This window comes from Pongo pygmaeus, chromosome 4 (genome assembly GCF_028885625.2).
Source record: "Pongo pygmaeus isolate AG05252 chromosome 4, NHGRI_mPonPyg2-v2.0_pri, whole genome shotgun sequence".
NCBI classification, from domain to species: domain Eukaryota; kingdom Metazoa; phylum Chordata; class Mammalia; order Primates; family Hominidae; genus Pongo; species Pongo pygmaeus.
The window spans coordinates 113,009,415-113,033,565 of NC_072377.2; the positions used below are offsets into that span (position 1 = coordinate 113,009,415).

Consider the following 24,151-nt stretch of genomic DNA (forward strand, 5'->3'; position numbering starts at 1 on the left):
GGCTGGAGTGCAGTCGTGCGATCTTGGCTCACTGCAACCTCCACCTCCCGGGTTCCAGTGATTGTCCTGCCTCAGCCTCCCGAGTAGCTGGGACTACAGGTGCGCACCACCATGCCCAGCTAATTTTTGTATTTTTTTTTCACCATGTTGGCCAGGCTGGTCTCAAACTCCTGACCTCATGATCCTTCCACCTTGGTACCCCAAAGTGCTGGGATTACAGGTGTAAGCCACCGTGCCTGGCCATACCTATTTTTTTTTAATGCTTTATAGGAGCATATAAACACAAATGTTTTCTTTTTGTCTTTCCAAATTCTGTGCTTTATTTAGCCTTTGCTATTAACTGCATTTTGTCAGTTTTCTGCCATTTAATCTACATTACAACCCAGTGAATTAGAAAGGGCAGAAAATTTAATTCCTATGTTTAAAAATTAGAAACTAAAATTTAGATTAAATGTTTTGCTTGGGGCTGCACATCTAATCAAAGGAAAAGCTGAGACTAGAACTGACTTTTTAACATTGTTCTTGTCAGAACCACACTGAGTAAAAAAGGTAGCTCCTTCATTGTTTCTACATATCACACTTGAATTTAACTTCCATGTGAAAAAAACATGGGTATACATTTGACCCAAGTAACTATAAGTTAAGATGAATTCCTGTTCATTTTCTTCATACTCAGTGTGCCTAGGATAGCGGGTGTACAGTAATAAGTAAAATTGTGAAATTGAGGAGCGTATTAGTCTGTTTCACACTGCTATAAAGACATAATTACTTGGTAATTTATAAAGAAAAGAGGCTTAATTGGCTCACAGTTCTACATTGCTGGGGAGGCCTCAGGAAACTTAAAATCATGGTGGAAGGGGAAGAGGCATGACTTCATGGTGGCAGGTGAGAGAGACTGAGCAAGAGTAGGGAAAACTGCCTTATAAAACCACCAGATCTTCTGAGAACTCACTATCACAAGAACAGCATGGGAGTAAAAATACCCCTTCATGATTTAATCACCTTCCACCTGGTCCTTCCCTTGATACATGGGAATTATAGGGATTATAATTCCAGATGAGATTTGGGTGGGGACACAGAGCCAAACCATATTAACAAGGAATGTTCTGAAAGAAAGGAAAATTGTAAGGTGGTAGAATGTTTAGTTATCCAAATCAAAGCAGAGTCTACTTGTAGGCACCTTATTTTTTAGAAGATAATCACTTCTTATTTATTATCAGCAGCTTTCTACCATAATTCGCAAATGGCAAACACTTCAGAAGTTTATAATAAAAAAAGTGACTTTTTAGACTAGCTTAATGAGTAGTCTAGCCTTTCTCTTGTAAATGTCAAACTTACATAATTGAGTTTTGCTAGCTTCATAATATTGTTTATGGCATGACATGTTGTTTATACATTCTGTTATTACAAAACATTAAGTAGATTTGTCAACAAGTTGTGGCAAACAAATTATAATTTAATCTCTTTGTGAATTTTATTATGTGGAGGAGGAAAAGTTGGATGTTTTCCTCCTTGTTGATTGACATGTAGAACACTCATGCCCTGCTCCAATGCCTGTCATCATTTAAAGAAAAAAGATAAAAAGCACACAAAACAAAGATAGGATTCTGTGTCTGTTGAATGAAAAATAAGAATTTTTTCATTCTATGTATTTCACATTAATTTTAAGATCATATGCATTTATTTAAAAGTTAAGAAAGTATATTAGTGATCTGAGATATTTCGAAGTAAATAGAATTGTATTAGGTTATTTTTTGCAATAATTTTGTTAAGTAAAAGGAATTTTAAAATTTTTATTTGTAACATTGGTTTTTATATGGTATTAACATTTCTAAGATTGACTTATATATCCTGTATAGCACCCTAAACGTTTATTTTAAAACAAATCAGTAAAAAGTAGCATAGAATCCCTTTCCAAATCATGGTAAGTAAGCATGTTTTTAAAACTCTTTGTTTATACCTGCAAGGGAAGGAGATAACAGATTGATTGATAATGTGCATGCATAAGTATGCCTTATAACCAAATGTAGAAGTGTATGTGAGCTGTGGAGTACTCCTCCCCAAAATCTGTCAAAACGTAACCTGAAATCTGGTTTTAAACCTGAAAGTGGTTTTGAGAACTTATTATTATTATTTTAACACAATAGATTCTTCATTGGATGTTTCCAAAGGCATTAAATATTTTTGTAATTGTTATTAATGACCATTGGTAAGCTGTTGGTGATTAAATTTTGGCTCTAATGGCTTCAGGTTGTTTGTCATATACTATATTTAATAAAGAAAAAGGTATCTGGGAAATTCTTAACTTTTCTAATGTTATCTTGGAGCATAAAATCTTACTGAGTTGAGTGTTGTATGTTTAGTAAATCATTTTACACCAGCTAGAAAGACAGATGGGTAGTGTGCAGTTTAAATATCTGTGCAAATGAGAGGACAGATGGGTGGTTTAAATGGTTTAAATGTCTCAGTGAAAATGTGTAGAGAGATTGTCTTCTGAAGTTAGATTAAAAAATTTAGGGAATTAATTAGGAATAATAGTTAATATGCCAAAATAAAATTTTTAAATAAGAGGCAAAATGTGGAATTCAGTGAATTGATTATACCTTTTGAACTAACAGTAAAAAGTAACATCTTAGAACACAATACTCAAATACACTTGCATGGTAACTGCCTGTTTTGTTTTCTTATTATGAACATGTGGACTGTGGAAAGTGTCTTTATTACTTGGAATTAACTTCTCTGTTAATTGTACCTGACCTTTTGAACTGTTGTCAGAATTAATTTGTTCAATTTCAAGTAGTAAACAGAAAATTAAACTAGCTTAAAAATGGTGAGTAAAAAAAAAAAAACCAGACCAAAAACCAAAAACCTTGAAATGGGCCTCAAAAAAGGCAGCTTCTGTAGCAGGAATTAGTGAACTTTTACTCTTATTCAGGAATTAATATGACTTAGCTTCTAGCCAAAATATTGGTTCCTATATTGTCAGGTATGTACCTTAGATCTTGGATGTCAGCTCGGTGTAGGAGCCTCCTCCTAACTTGTGTGGGTGGGGACAAAAAGGGGTGATCATTTTTAGATGGAAGGCTGTGGGCTGGCCATAGATACGTCAGTTGCACTGACCTTTTTTTTTTGTTTGACAGAGTCTAGCTCTGTTGCCCAGGCTGGAGTGAAGAGGCTTGATCTTGGTTCACTGCAACCTCCGCCTCCTGGGTTAAAGTGATTCTCCTGCCTCAGCCTCCTGATTGGCTGGGACCACAGACATGCACCACCACACCTTGCTAATTGTTTTGTGTTTTAGTAGAGATGGGGTTTCACTGTGTTGGCCAGGCTGGCCTCGAACTCCTGACCTCAAGTAATCCGCCCGCCTCGGCCTCTGAAAGTGTTGGGATTACACGTGAGCTGCTGCACCCAGGCAATTGCATTGACTTTTGGGGACTTTTAATGAAATATATTCTGTAAGAAGAATGCTAAGTAGTAATATTCATGGATAAAAATGATAGTATATTATTCTATGAAAAATTATTATAGTAACTGATCATGTGGGAGGATATGTTCCTTAGAACATTAAAAATCATTCATGGTTAATATTACCGAAGTTATTTTATTAATTGCTAACTTAAAAAATTGTGCCAAGTGTCATGCAGAGTGAGATAAATCTTCTCTAGGGATTTATTTTAACTGAGGCAAAAAGTTTACTGATTTCTGATAAACATTAAAAAAATTCAAATAGATTAGAATTTTTGAAAAAATCACTGGGCATACCTCATAGTTAGAATAATCATTTTATATTAAATTTATATAAACACATATATGATTATTTACTTGTTCATGACATAAAATATATTATCTTGTGGGTGGTAGTCAAAAAGTTTGAAAACTATTACTTTAGTGATTCAAGTTTTTTTCTTTCTTTCTGATTTTCTTCAGGTGAGAACTGAATTAATGTACTTGCTTCCCTCCTGCCACTCTAGTTTTAGAACATGTTTCTGGTCAGCAGTGACAGGGGTTAGAGATACTCAGGTGAAAAGATTATTTTCTTATTAAGAAGTTCTTTATGTTATAAAGTGAAATAGATTATCTGGGTAACATTTTGTTAAAAACTTGGACAGCTATTAATATCCTCATGTGCAAGAGTCAGTGAATGGACAATGGGTACAGAATTAAACTCTTTAAAAAAATTATGTGTTGCTCCCTAGAAGTCAGTGGTGATTCTAGTGTTTGTGAACTCTAGAATTTATTGATAGTAGAGACATACAAGTCTGCCAGAAGGTTTGTTTCTGTTTATACGATGTGGATGTAGTTCCTGAGCATCAGAATTGGAGGGATGATGAGAAAGCAAGGGAATTCTATTTCTCATTCTGTTGTTCTTCCTAGGAATGGTCTGAGGTCTGAAATTGTCCCTCTTTGCAAAAACCCTCACCTTTTCTCTGCTCTTTGCTCTGGGGTACTGAGATTCTTAAATGAGGAATACTCAGATGGTTGCTGAGCCTAAGCAGAATGGCAACAGAAGGGAGCCTGCTGTCAAAAATTCTCAACTTAAGATCTGTTTCTGTTTCAGCTTTCTACATATGGCTAGCCAGTTTTCCCAGCACCATTTATTAAATAGGGAATCCTTTCCCTATTGCTTGTTTTTGTCAGGTTTGTCAAAGATCAGATGGTTGTAGATACGCGGCATTATTTCTGAGGGCTCTGTTCTGTTCCATTGCTCTATGTCTCTGTTTTGGTACCAGTACCATGCTATTTTGGTTACAGTAGCCTTGTAGTATAGTTTGAAGTCAGGTAGCGTGATGCCTCCAGCTTTGTTCTTTTGGCTTAGGGTTGACTTGGCAATGTGGGCTCTTTTTTGGTTCCATATGAACTTTAAAGTAGTTTTTTCCAATTCTGTGAAGAAAGTCATTGGTAGCTTGATGGGGATGGCATTGAATCTATAAATTACCTTGGGCAGTATGGCAATTTTCATGATATTGATTCTTCCTACCCGTGAACATGGAATGTTCTTCCATTTGTTTGTATCCTCTTTTATTTCCTTGAGCAGTGGTTTGTAGTTCTCCTTGAAGAGGTCCTTCACATCCCTTGTAAGTTGGATTCCTAAGTATTTTATTCTCTTTGAAGCAATTGTGAATGGGAGTTCACTCATGACTTGGCTCTCTGTTTGTCTGTTATTGGTGTATAAGAATGCTTGTGATTTTTGCACATTGATTTTGTATGCTGAGACTTTGCTGAAGTTGCCTATCAGCTTAAGGAGATTTTGGGCTGAGATGATGGGGTTTTCTAGATATACAATCATGTCATCTGCAAACAGGGACAATTTGACTTCCTCTTTTCCTAATTGAATACCTTCTATTTCCTTCTCCTGCCTGATTGCCCTGGCTAGAACTTCCAACACTATGTTGAATAGGAGTGGTGAGTTATACCTTATACAAAAATTGATTCAGGATGGAGTAAAGACTTAAATGTTAGACCTAAAACCATGAAAACCCTAGAAGAAAACCAGGCAATACCACTCAGGACATAGGCATGGGCAAGGACCTCATGTCTAAAACACCAAAAACAATGGCAACAAAAGCCAAAATTGACAAATGGAATCTAATTAAACTCAAGAGCTTCTGTACAGCAAAAGAAACTACCATCAGGGTGAACAGGTAACCTACAGAATGGGAGAAGATTTTTGCAACCTACTCATCTGACAAAGGGCTAATATCCAGAATCTACAATGAACTCAAACAAACTTACAAGAAAACAAACAACCCCATCAAAAAGTGGGCAAAGGATATGAACAGACACTTCTCAAAAGAAGACATTGATGCAGCCAAAAGACACATGAAAAAATGCTCATCATCATCACTGGCCATCAGAGAAATGCAAATCAAAACCACAATGAGATACCATCTCACACCAGTTAGAATGGCGATCATTAAGAAGTCAGGAAACAACAGGTGCTGGAGAGGATGTGGAGAAATAGGAACACTTTTGCACCGTTGGTGGGACTGTAAACAAGTTCAACCATTGTGGAAGTCAGTGTGGTGATTCCTCAGGGATCCGGAACTAGAAATACCATTTGACCCAGCCATCCCATTACTGGGTATATACCCAAAGGATTATAAATCATCCTGCTATAAAGACACATGCACACGTATGTTTATTGCTGCACTTTTCACAATAGCAAAGACTTGGAACCAACCCAAATGTCCATCAATGATAGACTGGATTAAGAAAATGTGGCACATATACACCATGGAATACTATGCAGCCATAAAAAATGATGAGTTCATGTCATTTGTAGGGACATGGATGAAGCTGGAAACCATCATTCTCAGCAAACTATCGCAAGGACAAAAAACCAAACACCGCATGTTCTCACTCATAGGTGGGAATTGAACATGAGAACACATGGACACAGGAAGGGAAACATTACACACCAAGGACTGTTGTGGGGTGGGGGGATGGGGGAGGGATAGCATTAGGAGATATACCTAATGTTAAATGACGAGTTAATGGGTGCAGCACACCAACATGGCACATGTATACATATGTAACTAACCTGCACGTTGTGCACATGTACCCTAAAACTTAAAGTATAAAAAAAAAAAAAGAATCAGCTAGAAACTGATGCCTTGACACCAATGAATCTCAATGCAATGAAAGACAAGTTACAAAAGAATGCAAATAAAATTGATTTACATTAAAAAAAAAAGATCTGTTTCTGGGGAGAGGATTTATTTGGAGGACTTCTTTGGAAGGGGCAGAAATTAGTAAATATCTTGAACAGTTTATTTTCTGAGTCTACAGTGACAAGAAATATTTGTGTAATTTGCATCAAAAGTTTAAGATCTGTTTAAAATTTTCATTTCTTTATATCTTCATTTGCTTGTATTGGCAATCTGTAAATGTTTTCTAAATGACTAGTAAAGGAACCATAAAATGTTTTAATTCGTAACATTATCAGTATCTCTCAGACTTCTTCCACATGAAGTCTAAATTTCTCTGCTTGATTTTCAAGTCATTCAGCACCTAGAACTGCGCTACCTAAGCAGACCTATTTCTTCAACTTTCTCAAAACTTGCTGTCTGTAGACAAGCTTATCTCTATGTAACTTTGTTCTTTCCATGTATTCACTCAATATTCCATTTCAGAAGGCTCTATGTCAAGGACTCTGTTTTGCCAAATACTGAATTCCCAATGTTTAGCACAGTTCCTAGTAGTGTTCAGCTAATAATATTCATTGAATGAAAGGAAGGAAGGAAGGAGTGAAGGGAAAAAAGGAAGGTGAGAGGAAGGAACTATCTGTTCTTATCTTTTTTATACTTCTCCAGATATGTCCCATATTTTAAGGTTTGTCTTCTCCACAAAGCCTCCTCTGACTACCCTTGTCTTTGTTGGTATCTCAAACATAGACCTCAAAATTTAACATTACTTACAAACTTTCTTGGTTTCTTGGTTTTACAGTTTTATGTGCACTGTTGTTTCAATTTGGTGTAAGCTTCTTGAATACGAAAAGGATCATGTATCTGTACTTTTTTATGTTTTACTTTGACCTTTATTCACCATTTAGTATCCTACATGCCTCCTTCTTGGCAACCTTTGTGTTAAGGATTGGCAAGTCTAACAGTACCTTGCATAAAGCTAAGCACGTAGTATGTGTTCAATAAAATTTTGTTATTTAAAAAAGTGTGAAATAACGTAAAACAGTAGTAATTCAGTTTGTATGTAGTGAAGATAAAATTTTTTTCTTATCTGTTTACTAACTTTCTTCAGTTTTTTTTTTTTTTTCAGGGAAGGAAACTGAAAAGGCCAAGGAACGATACGACAAAGCCACAATGAAACTTCATATGTTACATAATCAGTATGTATTGGCATTGAAAGGGGCACAGCTCCATCAGAATCAGTATTATGATATCACACTTCCCCTGCTTCTGGACTCCTTACAAAAGATGCAAGAAGAAATGATAAAAGCACTGTAAGATACATTTTCTTTTTATCATAAAATCCCTTCACAAAATGATTTCAACATATTTTCTCTCTACTTTAGGTGTTGCTTCATAAGTTTTATTATTGACCCAGTCCAGTGGGTATTTCATACCTTGATTCTTCTTGATTTTCACTTTTCATGTCCCTTCAGTTTGTGCTTATCCCCTAAACCTTGTAGCTAGCTTCCAAAATGGTCCTCCTTTTGTATGTTTTTGTTTTGTTTCCTTAGCTGGAAATTTAAATGAAAAAATTGTAAGTTGAAAAGTGTTAGGAAGTGAATATCTGCCTCCAGAGAGTTAGGTTTTAAATCTTGAACAACTGAAAAGGCTCAAGGAAGAGATTTTTTGAAGGTTTATTTGTCAGCTTCTTGTTCTTTTTTCTGTATAAGATTAAAATTAACAAATGTTTATTGAAGTTTTACGTATGCAAAGCACATTATCTGATGCTTAGGGATATAGAGATGAGCAGGGCACAATTCTTGCCTTCTTGATCTAACAATATACTTTAATTAGTGAGTCAAATGGACATATGTTTATCATACACACTGATACAAAATGACAGAAAAAATAAGTCATGCTTTGGTAGACCCTATCTCCTTGCTTAGTTGTTTTAGTGCTTTCCAAATGACTAAATTCAATTTTCTTTCACTGAAAATTGTGTCAGGGAATTCTTCAATGTTAGAGTTGCTGTGAACTATGAGTAGGGTTGAAGAATGGTGTAGTAATGGAAGAGCATTAGAAAAGAAGTAAATGGTTGGTTATCTCTCAGGTGGAGTTAAAGTTCACAAATAAGTAGTGAAGTATGAGAAAAGGAACTTGGGGCAGTTTAATGCAGGTTCTTGCATTGTAGTTAATTTATCTGTAATTACATAAATTAGCACATAAGCTCTTAGGTTTTGCATATTTTGAAATGTAGTGGTAAATTGATATGAACAATTATTATGTGAATTTTTCAGGTTATGATGCAAGAGGAAGCCTGAATATTACATAAATTAACCCATTTATGCCAGAGGTTGCAAATTTTTTTGTGTGAACATTTTTTGTGTGTGAAAAATCAGACCTTGGTGATAACCTTGAGCAGTAGAATATAAATAACTCCCATAAGCTTAGTGTTCCAATAATGGAACACTAGTCATAAATGGGTTAATAAATGCCAAAGTAACTGTTAAAGGTAAAATGATAATTTCTAAAACAAAACATTTCATTTATACGCTACATTGCAGTTTGCAAAGCACTTTCATGTGCATTTGCTTACTTGTTCCTTACAGTATCCTGTAGAGTTAGGAAGTACAGGTTATATCCAAGGTATATCTATGACAGACAAGTGGGAATGGACCCAGATTCACAAAGCTAAGAGGTGGCAGATCTGGAACTTGAAGCTTGAGTCTTCTGACTAACCCTGCACTCTCTGTGAGAGGAATGTAGTGATTTGAAGAATGTACCCTCAAAATTCTTGTGTACCCAGAATCTCAGAATGTGACCTTATTTGGAAATAGGGTCTTTGAAGATGTAATTCATCAAGGATCTCAAGATGAAATCATTCTGGATTTAGAGTAGGCCCTAAATCCAATGACTGGAGTCCTTATAAGAAGACGGGAGGAAGGACACAGAGAGACACAGAGAAGGCATTGTGAAGACAGAGGCAGAGAATGACATCGTTTTCTTTGAAGGGCTCCCTGGTGCCATGACAGATTTAGTACCACTAGCTATCATTGTGTTACATTATTCTGTTTACATACAAATATTTCAGATTAGGGATAATATTTCTTGGGCTATTGACTTCCACAGCCCCTGAAATTAGAAGAGCAAATTTGTCTTTGCTGCCTTCCATACTCTGCTTGACTGACTTTTACTTCTCTTTATGTGAAAATAAAGATAATTTGATAGTATATACTTGTGTGTAGGTAAGACTAAATTTTAGGTGATCCTCCATATTCACATAAGAAGATAAAGTGTTTTTAGTTAATTTGAATATGTAAACTTTTTAGTGTTGATAAAACAGTGAAATGTCTACTTAAATATTTGATTCATGAATTTACTTATCTCTAAAGTACTATTGATTTAGAAATATTTCCTTTCCTACTTTCATTTATTAATAGACATCTTTAAACTGTTCACATGATTTTCAATAATAGTATCTTCATCATCACTGGAATATTTTTTTGAGACATATAATGGTTTCTCATGGTATGTTATCCGTACTTTGTGTAATACATTATTTTAGATTTAGAATTTTAAAAATCCAAGCATGATTGCATCACCACATTTGAATCTCATGGAACAGATACCCATTCATATAATATTAGGAGATGTTTTTCATTTTTCCTCCTCATTTGTGTTAAAGGTGAATGTTAATGATCTCCACATTACACCTATTTACTGTATTGCTTTAAAAGAGTTATTTAGATAGGCTCATTTACATTAACAACATTCAGTACTTTTACTTATGAGATTATAATCCCAGAGATACTGACTAAATCTGTATTAAATTTTTCTGCCTCCCCTTTTCTTTAAATTGTGTCTGTCAGGTGATTTCTCTAATTATTTGAAACTAGCATTGCCTGAAACAATTTAAATCTCAGTTTTTTTACCCAAATGATATTTTCCTATTTAAAATAAAGTAATGAGAGAATACTTCACAATAAGGGAGCTTTTGTATGGATTAGTTTTTTATAAGTAATGATTGTGGAAAAGAAAAACCATGCTTTGTATTTATTTCAGCATATGCAGGATAACCTTGTCTGTCTACACTTGCTGTTGACAGTGACCTATGGCATATTTTTACAGTATAGCATTTTTAAGTAGGAAGCTGGTCTCTGTGACAGAACAGTTTTTTCCCTTTTGCATTTATTAGACCAGGCTAATAATTTTGATGACATTTTTGCTGCTGACTGGAGGTCAAGAGAAGAAATTTAGATGTCATTCAAGGTATAGAACCAGTTCAACTAAGTATACAAAAAAGAGCAGAGGCCCAGAGGAACAGGGAAGAACCAGACAGGTAGAGCATGTGAGGAAGTAACAGACACTGGAAAGGAACATTAAAGAGTCAGGAGTTGATCAGAGTTCCATGTTATACAACCCAAAATTTATATGAGAATATTTAGACATAGAAAGTTGTCAACTCTGGCCCTGCATTTTGGACATATCAAATACATGTTTGAAAAGGTAATGCCATATTCTAGATCATTTGTAATTATTGTATTATAACAAACATAAGTTGGTTATCTGTACATTTATATAATCCCTCTTCTTTACTCTCCAGGTATGAAATAAGGTGGTACAGGAAACAACCATCTGTACATTTTGATATTACATTTCTTATGCTTATTGTTCTGAATCCTTTTTGAGATGGTATCTCTCTTGATAAAACTTTAAAATGCTGCAAAATTTTATTTTTGTTTTCAGCAAAGGTATATTTGATGAATACAGCCAGATAACCAGTCTTGTCACAGAGGAAATAGTGAATGTCCATAAAGAGATTCAAATGTCGGTTGAACAGATAGATCCTAGTACAGAATACAATAATTTCATAGATGTTCACAGGTATGACATGTTTATTCCTCTTTAAGGATTTATGACAGTATTATTTTTCATTCATATAATAGTTAACCACAGATAAAAATAAGAAATACTTAAGATCTTATTAAGACATAGAATATTTCATATTAATTTATCTGCTTTTAATTTTAAAAGTTCTTTGTCAATGATGATAACTATATAATGTAGAGTTTTTGATATGTAAAAATTTGTTAGTTGTTAATCCATATTTAATCCATGCTTAAATCCATATTTAATCCATGAAATTATATTTTCTTTTTAATGCTTATATAATAATACCATGACTTTATATGTATATTACACTTTATGATGCACCAAATACTTTTCCATGGCATCTTATTTTATACTTAATACAATTGTGACAGGAATAAAGCAGGTTAATACCTGAATTCTACAGATAAGGAATCTAAGTCTCAAGTTACACAATTTTGAAACCCAGGATTTAGTTTGATTTATACTATTTGTGTTTACTTTGTTAACATAATTTTGGATAAAAACAAATATTCTGTCTTTAGTGTATATGAAGATATATTATGATACTGTATTTACAATGATCAAAATTATTTGGCATGCTTTACTAGAACAACAGCTGCTAAAGAACAAGAAATAGAGTTTGATACTTCCTTACTGGAAGAAAATGAAAATCTTCAGGCAAATGAGATCATGTGGAATAACTTAACAGCAGAAAGTTTGCAAGTAATGTAAGTATTCACAAAATATCAACGGTTTAAATACTAGTAGTGTTATTGCTTTATAGTTGTACTCAGATTTAAAATATCAATTATTTTTACAAGTAATGAAAAGTAAATTTTTGGGGTCAGAGTGACATGTTTTGAGAAATATGTTAATTTTACTCATTTTCGTCACTACTTTTGGTAATTCCGAATATCAAAGTTCTGTGTGATGTTACATTCATTTGCCCAGTTGTTGCTAGTATTTGACATTGGAATAATGCTTTATGCTTTTCAAAATTTATATATATTTTAAAATCTCATTTCATCCCCACAATTTATTGGAAGAACCATTTTGGAAATTAGGTTGTTTACTGTTAGAGATAAGAGAGTTATTGATGTCAGAGCACTTAGTACAAAAAATTGACTTTTAATTGAATTATTTTCTCTTGAAGCAGGGATGTCTTCTGTTATAGGCTGTTAAATCAGTTCCTCCTTTACTTTGTTGCTTTTGTTGTGTGAAATATTAAAGGAATTTTGAGAAATCTCAATGTGTTCTTAGTTCTTTTCAAACATTAAAAGCAATTAGTAGTACATTTTTGAATTTAGAAAACATAAGGTGCTCTACTTCTAAATATTCAACCTATCTCTTGATTTTGTGTGGGAGCAACACAAGGACATATATTTATTAACAAACATTGCATGTATTTTTCTTTATGCCAGAACCACAGCTATAAATGATTATGCACTCATTGCTCCTCAATGTTAGACATGTTATATCATACCACCTGTTGGAATTTTACCTCAAATGACTCAGCCAAACGTCCCCACCTAATATAATTAAACAATCTTCTTTCTATCGTTCAGTAACATGGTGGTGGTACGGGTAATTAGCTAAGGTATGAAATGCAGACTGGCTCTTGGAAAGAGGTTTGGGATCTTTTTTTTTTGTTTTTTTAATTTTATTTCATTTTAATTTTGAGATGAGGTCTCACTTTGTTGCCCAGGCTGGAGTGCAGTGGTGTGATCTCGGCTCACTGCAACCTTTGCCTCGTAGTTCAAATGATTCTCATGCCTCAGCCTCCCGAGTAGCTGGATTACTGGCATGTGCCACCATGCCTGGCTAATTTTTGTGTTTTTTTTTTGTAGAGATGGGGTTTTGCCCTGCTGGCCAGGCTGATCTCAAATTCCTGACTTCAAGTGATTCACCCACCTTGGCCTGCCAGAGTGCTGGGATTACAGGCATGAGCCACTGTGCCCAGCCACGTTTTGGAATCTTTAAAGCTGGCTAGATAGGATTGAAGAAACTAACAAATATTTGTCCACAAATCATGTGTACAAGATGAAGGCTTAATAATGATGGTATACTGACTACTGATGAGAGCAGTGGAGGCATGAGAGTACACTGCATTACAGAGTTTTTCCTAGCAGCCTTATTGGGATTTTTGAAGCTGTTGCTAAGTTTTTCATGCCCTACACAGGGGTCTCACTTGACTAGGTTTCTGACCATTGATATTTACAATGTCAGCCATCTCTAAACCAGTAGTCCTTGCCCTGGGTGATTTTATACTCCAGGGGACATTTGACAGTATCTGGAGACATTAGCCATAGATGCTGCTAAACATCCTACAGTGCACAGGACAGCTTCTCAAACAAAGAATTATCTGGTGAAAATATCAGTAGTGTTGAGGTTGAGAGACTCTGCTCTAAACAATAGAGTTGAATGTATGGTACAAAATGGATAGCAGAGTTTCTCAATTCCTGTGCAGTGAGACATTCCATTTCTCAATTCACATGCTGCTGGTGAAGGAATATGACATAGATTACTCCTGTTTCCTGTTTTTTTTATTATAATATTGCTCCCAAATAACTTACTAATTTATCCATCTGATAAATTTACTGTATATCTAAGGTTGTAAGGGTTAATACCTTCAAGGAGTTTACACTGAAATTGATTAATATGTTTTAATAAACACTGGAAAGAGTGAGTATATAGATTTTGGAATATAATGTGGTAAAATTAAAAATAGCTACCTGTTATAAGCTTATGTAAAATCAGAGATTTTGTGACCAAAGAAGAATTTGTTTTACAGCTTTCTAGGGTATGATGAGAGCAAAATTAGTTATGCTCATAAATCATTGTTTCTTAATTATAATGATGAAGCAGTAAACAAAAATGCAATAAATTAAAGGTAATAAATCTTTGATAATGTGATAGAAGTTTTAATTGCTCACATTTTACTGAGATAAACTTTAGTTACATTTCATTGAACAGTGTCCGTATTCAGGATATGAGTTTAAGATTAGGGTTTCTTCAAGAATTTTATTCCCAGAGAGTTATTCAGCATCTCTGTTGGCACTTTCAAATAAGTATAAGGTAATTCCATTAAAACTGTAAGTATTTTTTTAATGTAATATAAGACTTAGGAAAATCTTTTTTCCTTTATTTTTTTTAAACTCACTAGCGCTTTAAAGTTAAACATCTTTTCTTTCCTGAAGGCATTAATATTGTTAATTTAGTTGTAGATTTGTGTTGTAATATTATTCTAATAGAAGTGAAAGAAACAAATGAACAGTTAGTTCCTGGAAAAAGAAATACAAATTACCAATAGTACTTGGAAAAGATATTCTTCATTGGCAATTAAATATAAATTAAAAAGAAATAGGCTATTTACCTTACCAGATTAGCAAAGATTAAATAATTGGATAATACCCAGTGTTGTATAAAGTACAGATATATAAGCCCTCTTATAAAATGTTGCTACATATGTAAGTTGGTGTATAATTTGGCAAATTATGTTTGTGAAACTGGACAGATTACTTATCCCCTCTGTTATGGAAATCTAACACTATGACATGTACCTGATAAAGTTACCACCTTTACCTATCTGAATATGTACCACGAAGCATTTTATTATAATCTCATTATTTATCTATCAACCATATTTATCAAGGTCTAAATACATAGGAGAGTTAAACTCAATTATTTGTAGGATTATCTCCTATTTATAGGAAAATTTTTTGGATGGTATCTTACCATGTGGTCAAAGGCTGTTTTTCGGCTTCAGATAACTTCTAGTACTGGACACCTGAAGCTGTGCACGTCCCATCACACATGCATTTAGGCTACATTATTTTCAGGCTTAAATCTGAGGTTGCTTTCTTTGTATCTGTTATATATAATATAATCTCTCTCCTTCCCTACCAACACCTATCTCCCATCTGCCTCTTTTTTTGCGTCTACCTTCTTTGCCAAATGCTGAAAGCGTTTTTGTGCTTAATTTATTTTTAATCATCTTTTTATTAAAATTATATATGCAAATATTTCATCTCGTCTAGTTACTATTTAATTGAATAATTTGGGACTCAGTAATTTTAGTTTTTCAAATTAGTTGAAAAAGTAAAGTCCATACAATTTTGAACATTAGACGAATATATTTAAGTGTCTGTTTTGTGCTTTTTGTCATTATGGACAGATGAGTCATCAAATGGTGACCTATTGCAAACTTAAATGGAGTTTTGACTCAACACATCAGTAGGCTAAGTATGACAAATTAAAGATAGCAGGTTATTCTAAAATAATATAAGCATTAACTTGTCTGCAAAAGAAGGAATTTTGATTAATTTTAATAAAGCAGTAAAGAATTAAGGTCCTATTTAGTTATTTTGTTGACTCTGTTTTCTGATTTCAAATGAGATCTCTTTATTATAAGGTATTATTGGCTATCAGTAGTAGATATATTTGAATACCATGATTACGTAAAATGTGTAGTCTTGTATTCTAAAACAAAATCTAGTCTCAGGCCTTATGATTTCAAGTACATTTTTTAAAGTTTAAAATCAGAACATATTTAGCTTTTAGAATATAAATAGGATCTCTTAATTGAAGAATGGTAATTGTTTATGTGGAAAAGTGATTGTCTTGGATCTTGTAGGGCATGAGTCAGCAAACTATAGCCCATGAGGCAAATCCAGCTAGTTGCCTGTTTTTGTGCAGCCCACGAGGCTAAGAATGCTGTTTGCATTTTCAATGGTTGGAAAAAAATCAAAGGAAGAATTATATTTCGTGACACACAAAAATTATGTGATGTTTAAATATCAGAGTACATTAATAAAGTTTTATTGGAACACAGCCATGCTCATTCATTTACCTGCTGTCTGTGGGTGATTTCCCGCTACAGTGGCAGAGCCAAGCAGTTGTGACAGAGACCATATGTGGCACACTCATCACTTCACACATCTGCTTGGCACTATACAAATCACAGTGACACAGTTATAACTCAACAGCATTTTGAGTGCCACACATATCAGTATACTGTGGCATCTTATTTTTATTATCAGTTCATGCCTATAGTGTCAAAAGAAGAAGAGAAAATGGATTTCAAATGTGGCACTTTTAAGGCATAGCAAAGTGTGGATTATTTCGTTATTGAATTAGATGAAGAAACATTGTGTTTATTATGCAATTGCACCATGCCTGCTAAGCACTGAATATACTTAATTAAAATCTTATGGTCATGGATTGCTATTGGTATTTGGCAGTACTAGTCTATGTACTGTACAAATGTGGAAGACTTAAAATTTTATTAAATATCTGCATTAATAGGTGAACATTTATAGTTGATTTTGATTATAAACACTAACTTTGAACTGCAGTGATAGGAAGTATTATGGCCATCAAAAGATTTTCATTCTTCTCATTAAGAGACTTGCATTACTATAACATGTACCCAATTATTACTATATTTTGAATTTGCCAACAAAATATTTGTGAATCTTTGTTTTCTCTTTTGTTATATAAATACCTATATACTATGCTTGATTTTGCTTCTTGGTGGCAAAGTCTAAAATATTTGCTTTCTGTGCTTTTATCAGAAAATGGTTGCTGACTCCTGTTACAGAGGATGATACCAATTTAACCCATCCAACTATTGAATCAACCTTGTATTTAATGGGGTGTCAAATACTTCACTACTCCTTCATCTCTTACATAGAGCCTTGCTTTTACCAAATCTGTTTTTGGCTGTTCTTGTTTACAGTATTAGCTCAAGTTTGGTCCCTGGTTGAACATATACAGTATTATAATTTGCTCAGGCTGTGTTAGGGGAATACTTTAGGAGTGAGTTGGAAAGATTTCAAAAAATGTAAAATATTGAAGTCAGGTGACATGTCGGAAGGACCGTTTGATTAACGGAAACAAAGTTGTATGGAAGAAAGCAGATGGATTTGTTGGATTGGAGGTGGATTAAGTGGGTATTAGGAGGTGACTGTATTTAACAGAAACTCATAACTTTCGCTTGGTTGTAGAAGCCATCTTCTGTTTACTCTTGAGAAAAGCTCATAAAGATTTGTGTCATAGTATAGAATGTCATCCATAAAAATCCTATGCTCTTGCAATTATATTTTAAGAAAGAGATGGCAAGAAATAGTTTATGTTTTCAATTTATGTTGCAACAATAGAGAAAAAGAGATGTCAGAAAAGTTACCTCAGGCAACTATAAATTCCATTTTTTTAATTAACCCAAATGTCACACTTAAAGTTTCAGCATTGCAAATTTCATGTCAGAAATAAAAGTTAAGATGGTTTGTCAAGTCATAATTTTTTTGTAAGTTGGAAGTTTGATCCCTTTAATAGTGTTGTAAGATTTATGTCATGACATCCAATGATTATGATATAAAAAGTGTTGGGTAAGTATTGGAAACTTTTTATTATCCATAATAAAGGTTTTAGGACTTTGTATCTTTTTTTTTTTTTTGAGACTGAGTCTTGCTCTGTTGCCCAGGCTGGAGTGCAGTGGCGCAATCTCTGCTCACTGCAGCCTCTGCCTCCCACTTTCAGGTGATTTTCCTGCCTCAGCTTTCCAAGTAATTGGAACTATGGGTGTGCACCACCATGCTTGTCTAATTTTTTGTATTTTTATTAGAGATGGGGTTTCACCATGTTGGCCAGGCTGGTCTCGAACGCCTAACCTCAAGTGATCCACCTGCCGCAGCCTCCCAAAGTGCTGGAATTACAGGCATGAGCCAACATGCTGGGCTGGCTTTGTATTGTTTAATACAATTAAATCTTTAAAAATTATCTAACTAAAGCATGCAGATGATAAAATCTATAAAATCTTACAAAAAGGTATACAATAAAAATTAACATTTTTCTTTCTTGTTTTTGTCGACCACCAATCACTGCCTTCCAGGTTTAACTCATGAAAAAAGTGTATGTATTTTTCCAGAATGTATATACAATGTATATACATGTGTATGAATTTTCTTCTGTGTAAGTAGGAATTATTTTATGCATATTCCTTAGCATCATCCTCTTTTTTTTTAACATGTATTAAATCCTCTTAATGTGTACAGAGTTTTACTACTTGTATGTAATGTAATTTCTTTAGTTTTGTTATTTATTGATGGACATTTAGGTTATTTCTAGTTTTTTCCATTGACAGAGTTGGTGCCAGGTTTTATGGGACTCTAAGCTTATAAAATTGGAGTGTGGGAAACATCTTTAAGAAAATCTATACAAACTTACAAATACAAAATTAAGTACAGAGTCTTGGAAGGGATCATGCAGTGAGGCACCTGAGAACTAAGCATCATTAACATCACGATACATTTACTTTTGTTTATTGTGATTATACAATAAACATTCTTGTATTTACATCTTTGTACACTTTTGAAGCATATATATAGGATAAATTCTAGGATGTACAATTACTAAGACAGGATATTAGTTGTTAAGGGTGTGGATTCAGGATTTAAGCTGCTTGGTCTCTGTTATCAGCTTTTCCCACTTACCAGCTCTGTGACCTTGGACAAGAGTTTTAACCTCTCTGCTTCAGTTCTTCATATGTAAATGGAGATTATAAGGGTGTTATAAGAATTCTATAAATTTAAGTGCTTATTTATAAAGTGCTTAAAACTATGCTTGGCACTCAAATGTTAAGTATTATGTCATTTTGTGAATTTTTTCCAGGCAGGGTCATTTTATGACTTTTAACTGCTTTGCATTATAATATTATAATATTTAATTTAAAAATGTAAAGAATAAGCCATTTGAACTGTTTCTATTTTTATGCTATTTTATTTTATTTTATTTAAGTTCCAGATACATGTGCAGTACATGCAGATTTGTTATATATAACGTGTGCCATGGTGATTTGCTGCACCTATCGACCCATCACTGGGTATTGTCTCGCATTCATTAGCTATATATATCCTAATGCTCTCCCTCACCCTGCCGGCCCTCCCCTTAGAGGCCCCAGTGTGTGTTATTCCACTCCCTGTATCTATGTGTTCTCATTTGGACTGTTACTATTATATTTGTATACGAAACATGTAATAACATGATGGTGAATATTGTACTTTGAAATTTATGAACTATTCTTACATTTGTTATGTCATCTATACATGAACTATAATTACTTGAATGTTTTTCTCTTCACTTAATTCACACATTACAGGTTTTTTTTTTTTAAGGGGATAATAGTAAGAAAGAGTAAATACTTTCACCATATGTATTTTTTTTTAGATTAAAAAAAAAAAAAATATATATATATATATATATATTTGAGACGAAGTCTCGCTCTGTTGCCTAGGCTGGAGTGCAGTGGCATGATCTTGGGTCACTGCAACCTCTGCCTCTCAGGTTAAAGTGATTCTCCTGCCTCCGCCTCCTGAGTAGCTGGGATTACAGGTGCCCGCCACCACACCCAACTAATTTTTGTATTTTTAGTAGAGACGAGGTTTCAACATGTTGGCCAGGCTGGTCTCAAACTCCTGACCTCAAATGATCCACCCCCCCCTCAACCTCCCAAAGTGCTGGGATTACAGATGTGAACCACTGCTCCCGGCCTCGCTGTATAATTTTATTCTTCTAAATTCATTTGTCTTTTCTTCTTTGATGTCTGTCTAGTAGAATATAAGTTTCCTGAGGGCAAACTTGTTTATTGTTGTATCCCTACTGTCTAGCAGAGTGTCTGACACAAGGAATGTGTTTAATAAACACTTGTTTAAATGAATGATTGAAGTTTTGAGAAGAGAGATGAATGGAAAATTAACCAGGAAGAGAATGAGAATAAGGGAAATGTGCAGGGAAAAGCAGCAAAGGATAGAACAGAAGAAAGTGATAAGGAGAGGAAAGGCTTTTTGTTCAATTCAGCTTTAATGTAGCATGGTCAAGACAGTGATAAGAAGCTGGTTGTTTTTTCTGTTTCCACCAGACTTGGGTGTCAGAAAGTGGTTGGGACAGATTCTGAGGTAGGGCTCTGTGTTCTAAACTTTCATTTGAATTAAATGAGATTATATGTAAGGCAGAGTTGGAACAGCACAGAATTATGTGTTATTTACTTGTTTATTTATTTATAATTATTTAATAAGGAAGTTGGAGCCAGTGGTTGAAATGTAGCTTTCTTGACAATGATCTTGAATCTTAATACAGTAATGTTTTCTTTATCTGATAGTCAGAATATGAACTATTCCATGCAAGCCAATTCTCTCAACAACTGAAGCTTGTGTCTCCATGATATTCAAAAACATAATTTTACTAGATTTGATACAAATGTCTTATGAATATATATATGATTAAAGAAAAATGTTCAATCTGACCTTTCCCTGATGACTCTCGATCATTATTATAACTATTATTGCTTTATTTTGCTTTAATATCAAATGCCGTCAGAGACTTACTGAAATTTATTATGTTGTTTTACTCTAAATAAAAATGAAATAGTATTTATTGCTGTATTTAGCATTCTTCTGATTATGTATGATAGTTTTTCTGCCTCTCTTATCTCTATTACCTATTTAGTGATTCTAAAAAAATCTATTCCTGTTATAAGAGATTCAAACAATGTTGATATATATGGAGTAAACTATGAAAGACTTCTTTGGACTTAAATCACTCCCTACTCCAATCCCACACCTCTCAGAGTATTGATAAAACTTTGGTTTATAGTCATCTGTTTCTTATCCTATGCACTCACATATAAACACATATCACATAAATATATTGTATTAGTCTGTTTGGACTGTATTAGTCTGTTTTCACGATGCTGATAAAGACTTTTGAGCCTGGGAAGAAAAAGAAGTTTAATGGACTTACAGTTCCCCATAGCTGGGGAGGCCTCACAATCATGGTATAAGGCAAGGAGGAGCAAGTCATGTTTTACACGGATGGCAGCAGGCAAAGAGAGTTTGTGCAGGGGAACTCTTCATTTTAAAACCATCAGATCTCATGAGACTTACTCACTATTGTGAGAAGAGCATGAGAAAGACCTGTCCCCATGATTCAGTTACCTCCCACTGGGTCCCTCTCACACATGTGGGAATTGTGGGAGTTACAATTCGAGATGAGATTTGGGTGAGGACACAACCAAACCGTATCAGACTGTCATACAAATTACCATAGGCTGGATGGCTGAAACAACAGAAATGATTCCTCACAGATATGGAGGCTGGGAAGTCCAAGATCAAGATGTCAACTGATTTGGGTTACTTATGAGGGCTCTTTTCCTAACTTGTAGATAGGTAATTCTTGCTGTGTCCTCAGATGACCTTTTCTTTGCGTACATGAGGAGAGGGAGAGGAGAGGTAGTGAGTTCTGTGCTGTTTCTTCTTATAAGGGCTCTGATCCCATCATGAGGGCCCCACCTTCATGACTTCATCTAATTCTAATTTCCTGCTAGAGGCTCCATCTCCAGATACCATTATAGTGGGGGTTAGGGCCCCAACAGATGAATTTTGGGGTCACAATTCAGTTCATGGAACATATGCATGTATATGTATTTTAATATAATTAGAACAATGCTATATGTATTCTGCTATGTCTTGCCTTTTAGTTTAAAAGTATATCTTAGAAAAACCTTATATATGTGTACCTAATTCTTTTTTAGTGACTGTATGCTATACTAGGGCATTTAAATATTTTGTAGTTTTTTGCTTTATAATCAATATTGCAACAAATATTTTTGTATGGACAGACTTTGTGCATATTTTACAAGTGTTTTGGTAAGACACATTTTTAGATGGTCAGATAATTTTCTAATTTAAAATTTGAGAGACAGTTCCAAGATGACCCCTGAAAAATCTGTGCCAATTTTTTCACATCACTGATATATAATTGTTTCCATTTAAAAAAAATAATATTGCTATTACTGGATATTCCAAGTATTTTTCATGCTTGTCAATTTTAGTAGGTGAAAAATAACTTCTTATATAGTCAGTCAAGTTGTAATAATGTCATATGCTTATTGATCATTTAATTTTTTCATGGTGAACTTCCCTTGTGTTAAGCATATGAACTTCATATGCTTATTGATCATTTAATTTTTTGATGGTGAACTTCCGTTGTGTTTTTTGTCCATTTTCATATTAGTTTGTCTTTTTTCTAAGAGTTTTTCTGCACGAAAAGGGCTCTTTCTGGTAATTCGCGCTGCATGTATTTCTTCAGTCTGAAGTTTGCTTTTGACTTTATGATCTCTTTAAGTTCAAATAAATTTACATTTTTATAGAGTTAGATTATTTAATATTTTCTTTTTTGTCTTTTGGGTTTCATGTCTTGCTTTGAAAAGCTGAAGATAAAAATTTTAAAGTGATATGATAGCCATGTATGTTTTTGTGGTAGAAATACTTCCATTAAGGACTCAATGCATTTTATACAAACATAAATTATCTGGTTTGTGAGCTTATATTAATTTATGTATTAAATTGTCTTCAATTCTATACAGAAAATACTCCTAAAGTATTATTACAATATGTGAAAATAGAAATAGCTTACCATGAATTTAAAATGACAAATAACTGAGCCTCACTTTCATTTCTTTAAAATAATACTATATATCTCATAAGATTGTTGTGAAGAGTAAATGAGATAACATCTGCAAATAATAGTACTTACCATTTACTCAATGTCTACCAAAGTTGTTCTCTTCTCTTTTCTTTACCTACTTTTTCTTTTCGGTGAATAAGACTCTAGACCAGTATTGCCCGAGTACTTACTGTGATTATTGAAATACTCTTTTTTCTACCATCCAGTAAGGTAGCCAGTAGCTACATTTCTGTTTAGCACTTGAAATGTGTCTAATGCAACCAAGGAGCTGAAATTTTACTTCAGTTTGAATCAGATTATATGTGGCTATTGTTTTGGACATTGCAACATAAGATGTATGAATACTTTTTTGATATGCATAAAGTGAAAATTAATTTGTTGATTGATATTGAGGATACTGTTTATTCTAGGTTGAAAACGTTAGCAGAAGAACTTATGCAAACACAGCAGATGCTTTTAAACAAGGAGGAGGCTGTTTTGGAGTTAGAGAAGAGAATTGAAGAATCTTCTGAGACTTGTGAGAAGAAGTCTGAGTGAGTAAAAGAGAAACAATTTGAAGGAAGAACGTTTAATTGTAATTTTACAAAAATATTTTAGTTACATGGCAGTGTGAACCTAACATTTCTAGAAACAGAAACTTTCATTTTAAGTATAAAGTTTTGTATAGTTAATTTCTAGGGTTCTGGAAAAATGATTCTGTGGTTTTAAAAAATATAGTGTCCTTGGGAAAAATGATTATGTATTTTTGTAAATATAGCATCCTGATCATATGTCTCAATGTTTTAACAGTTTGAACTATCTTTCAAAAATTCATTGTTAAAAGCTGTCTTTACTTTCCTACATCCATTTTCACCAGACCCATTGTGAATTCCCCTGTTAAGAAAGTGGCAGACCAATATTACCTGTAAATAGTCTCTACTATGTTAAAAGGAAGCAGACTGATTAGAAAACAGATAAAAATCACTCAGTGATTAGCTATGCTGTTTTGTCTTGCTGATTTCTGGATTTATAAATATCTTCCTAGGTCCACAGACTTTACTTGTGTTGGTATACTCTTCTTTTACTGATTCATTATGCTTTCTACTGCTTAAGAATTTAAAATTTAATCTAAACTTCAAGTTTCTAATCTGCCT

The 24,151-nt window shown here is 33.9% G+C and overlaps 1 protein-coding gene across 13 annotated transcripts in view; it reads left to right on the plus strand.

The window, feature by feature from the left end:
* The window catches only part of FER (FER tyrosine kinase), a 461,370-nt gene that overhangs the window by 111,340 nt on the left and 325,879 nt on the right, over positions 1 to 24,151 (plus strand). For all 13 annotated transcript variants that reach the window (XR_008502853.2, XM_054489923.2, XM_063665113.1 and 10 more), the window contains 4 exons: positions 7,774 to 7,957; positions 11,373 to 11,510; positions 12,107 to 12,226; positions 23,429 to 23,551. Coding sequence is in view for 12 of the 13 variants with exons in the window: in XM_054489923.2 (XP_054345898.1) it covers positions 7,774 to 7,957; positions 11,373 to 11,510; positions 12,107 to 12,226; positions 23,429 to 23,551 (565 nt within the window). In the remaining variant the exon portion in view is untranslated. The remainder of the gene's footprint in view (positions 1 to 7,773; positions 7,958 to 11,372; positions 11,511 to 12,106; positions 12,227 to 23,428; positions 23,552 to 24,151) is intronic.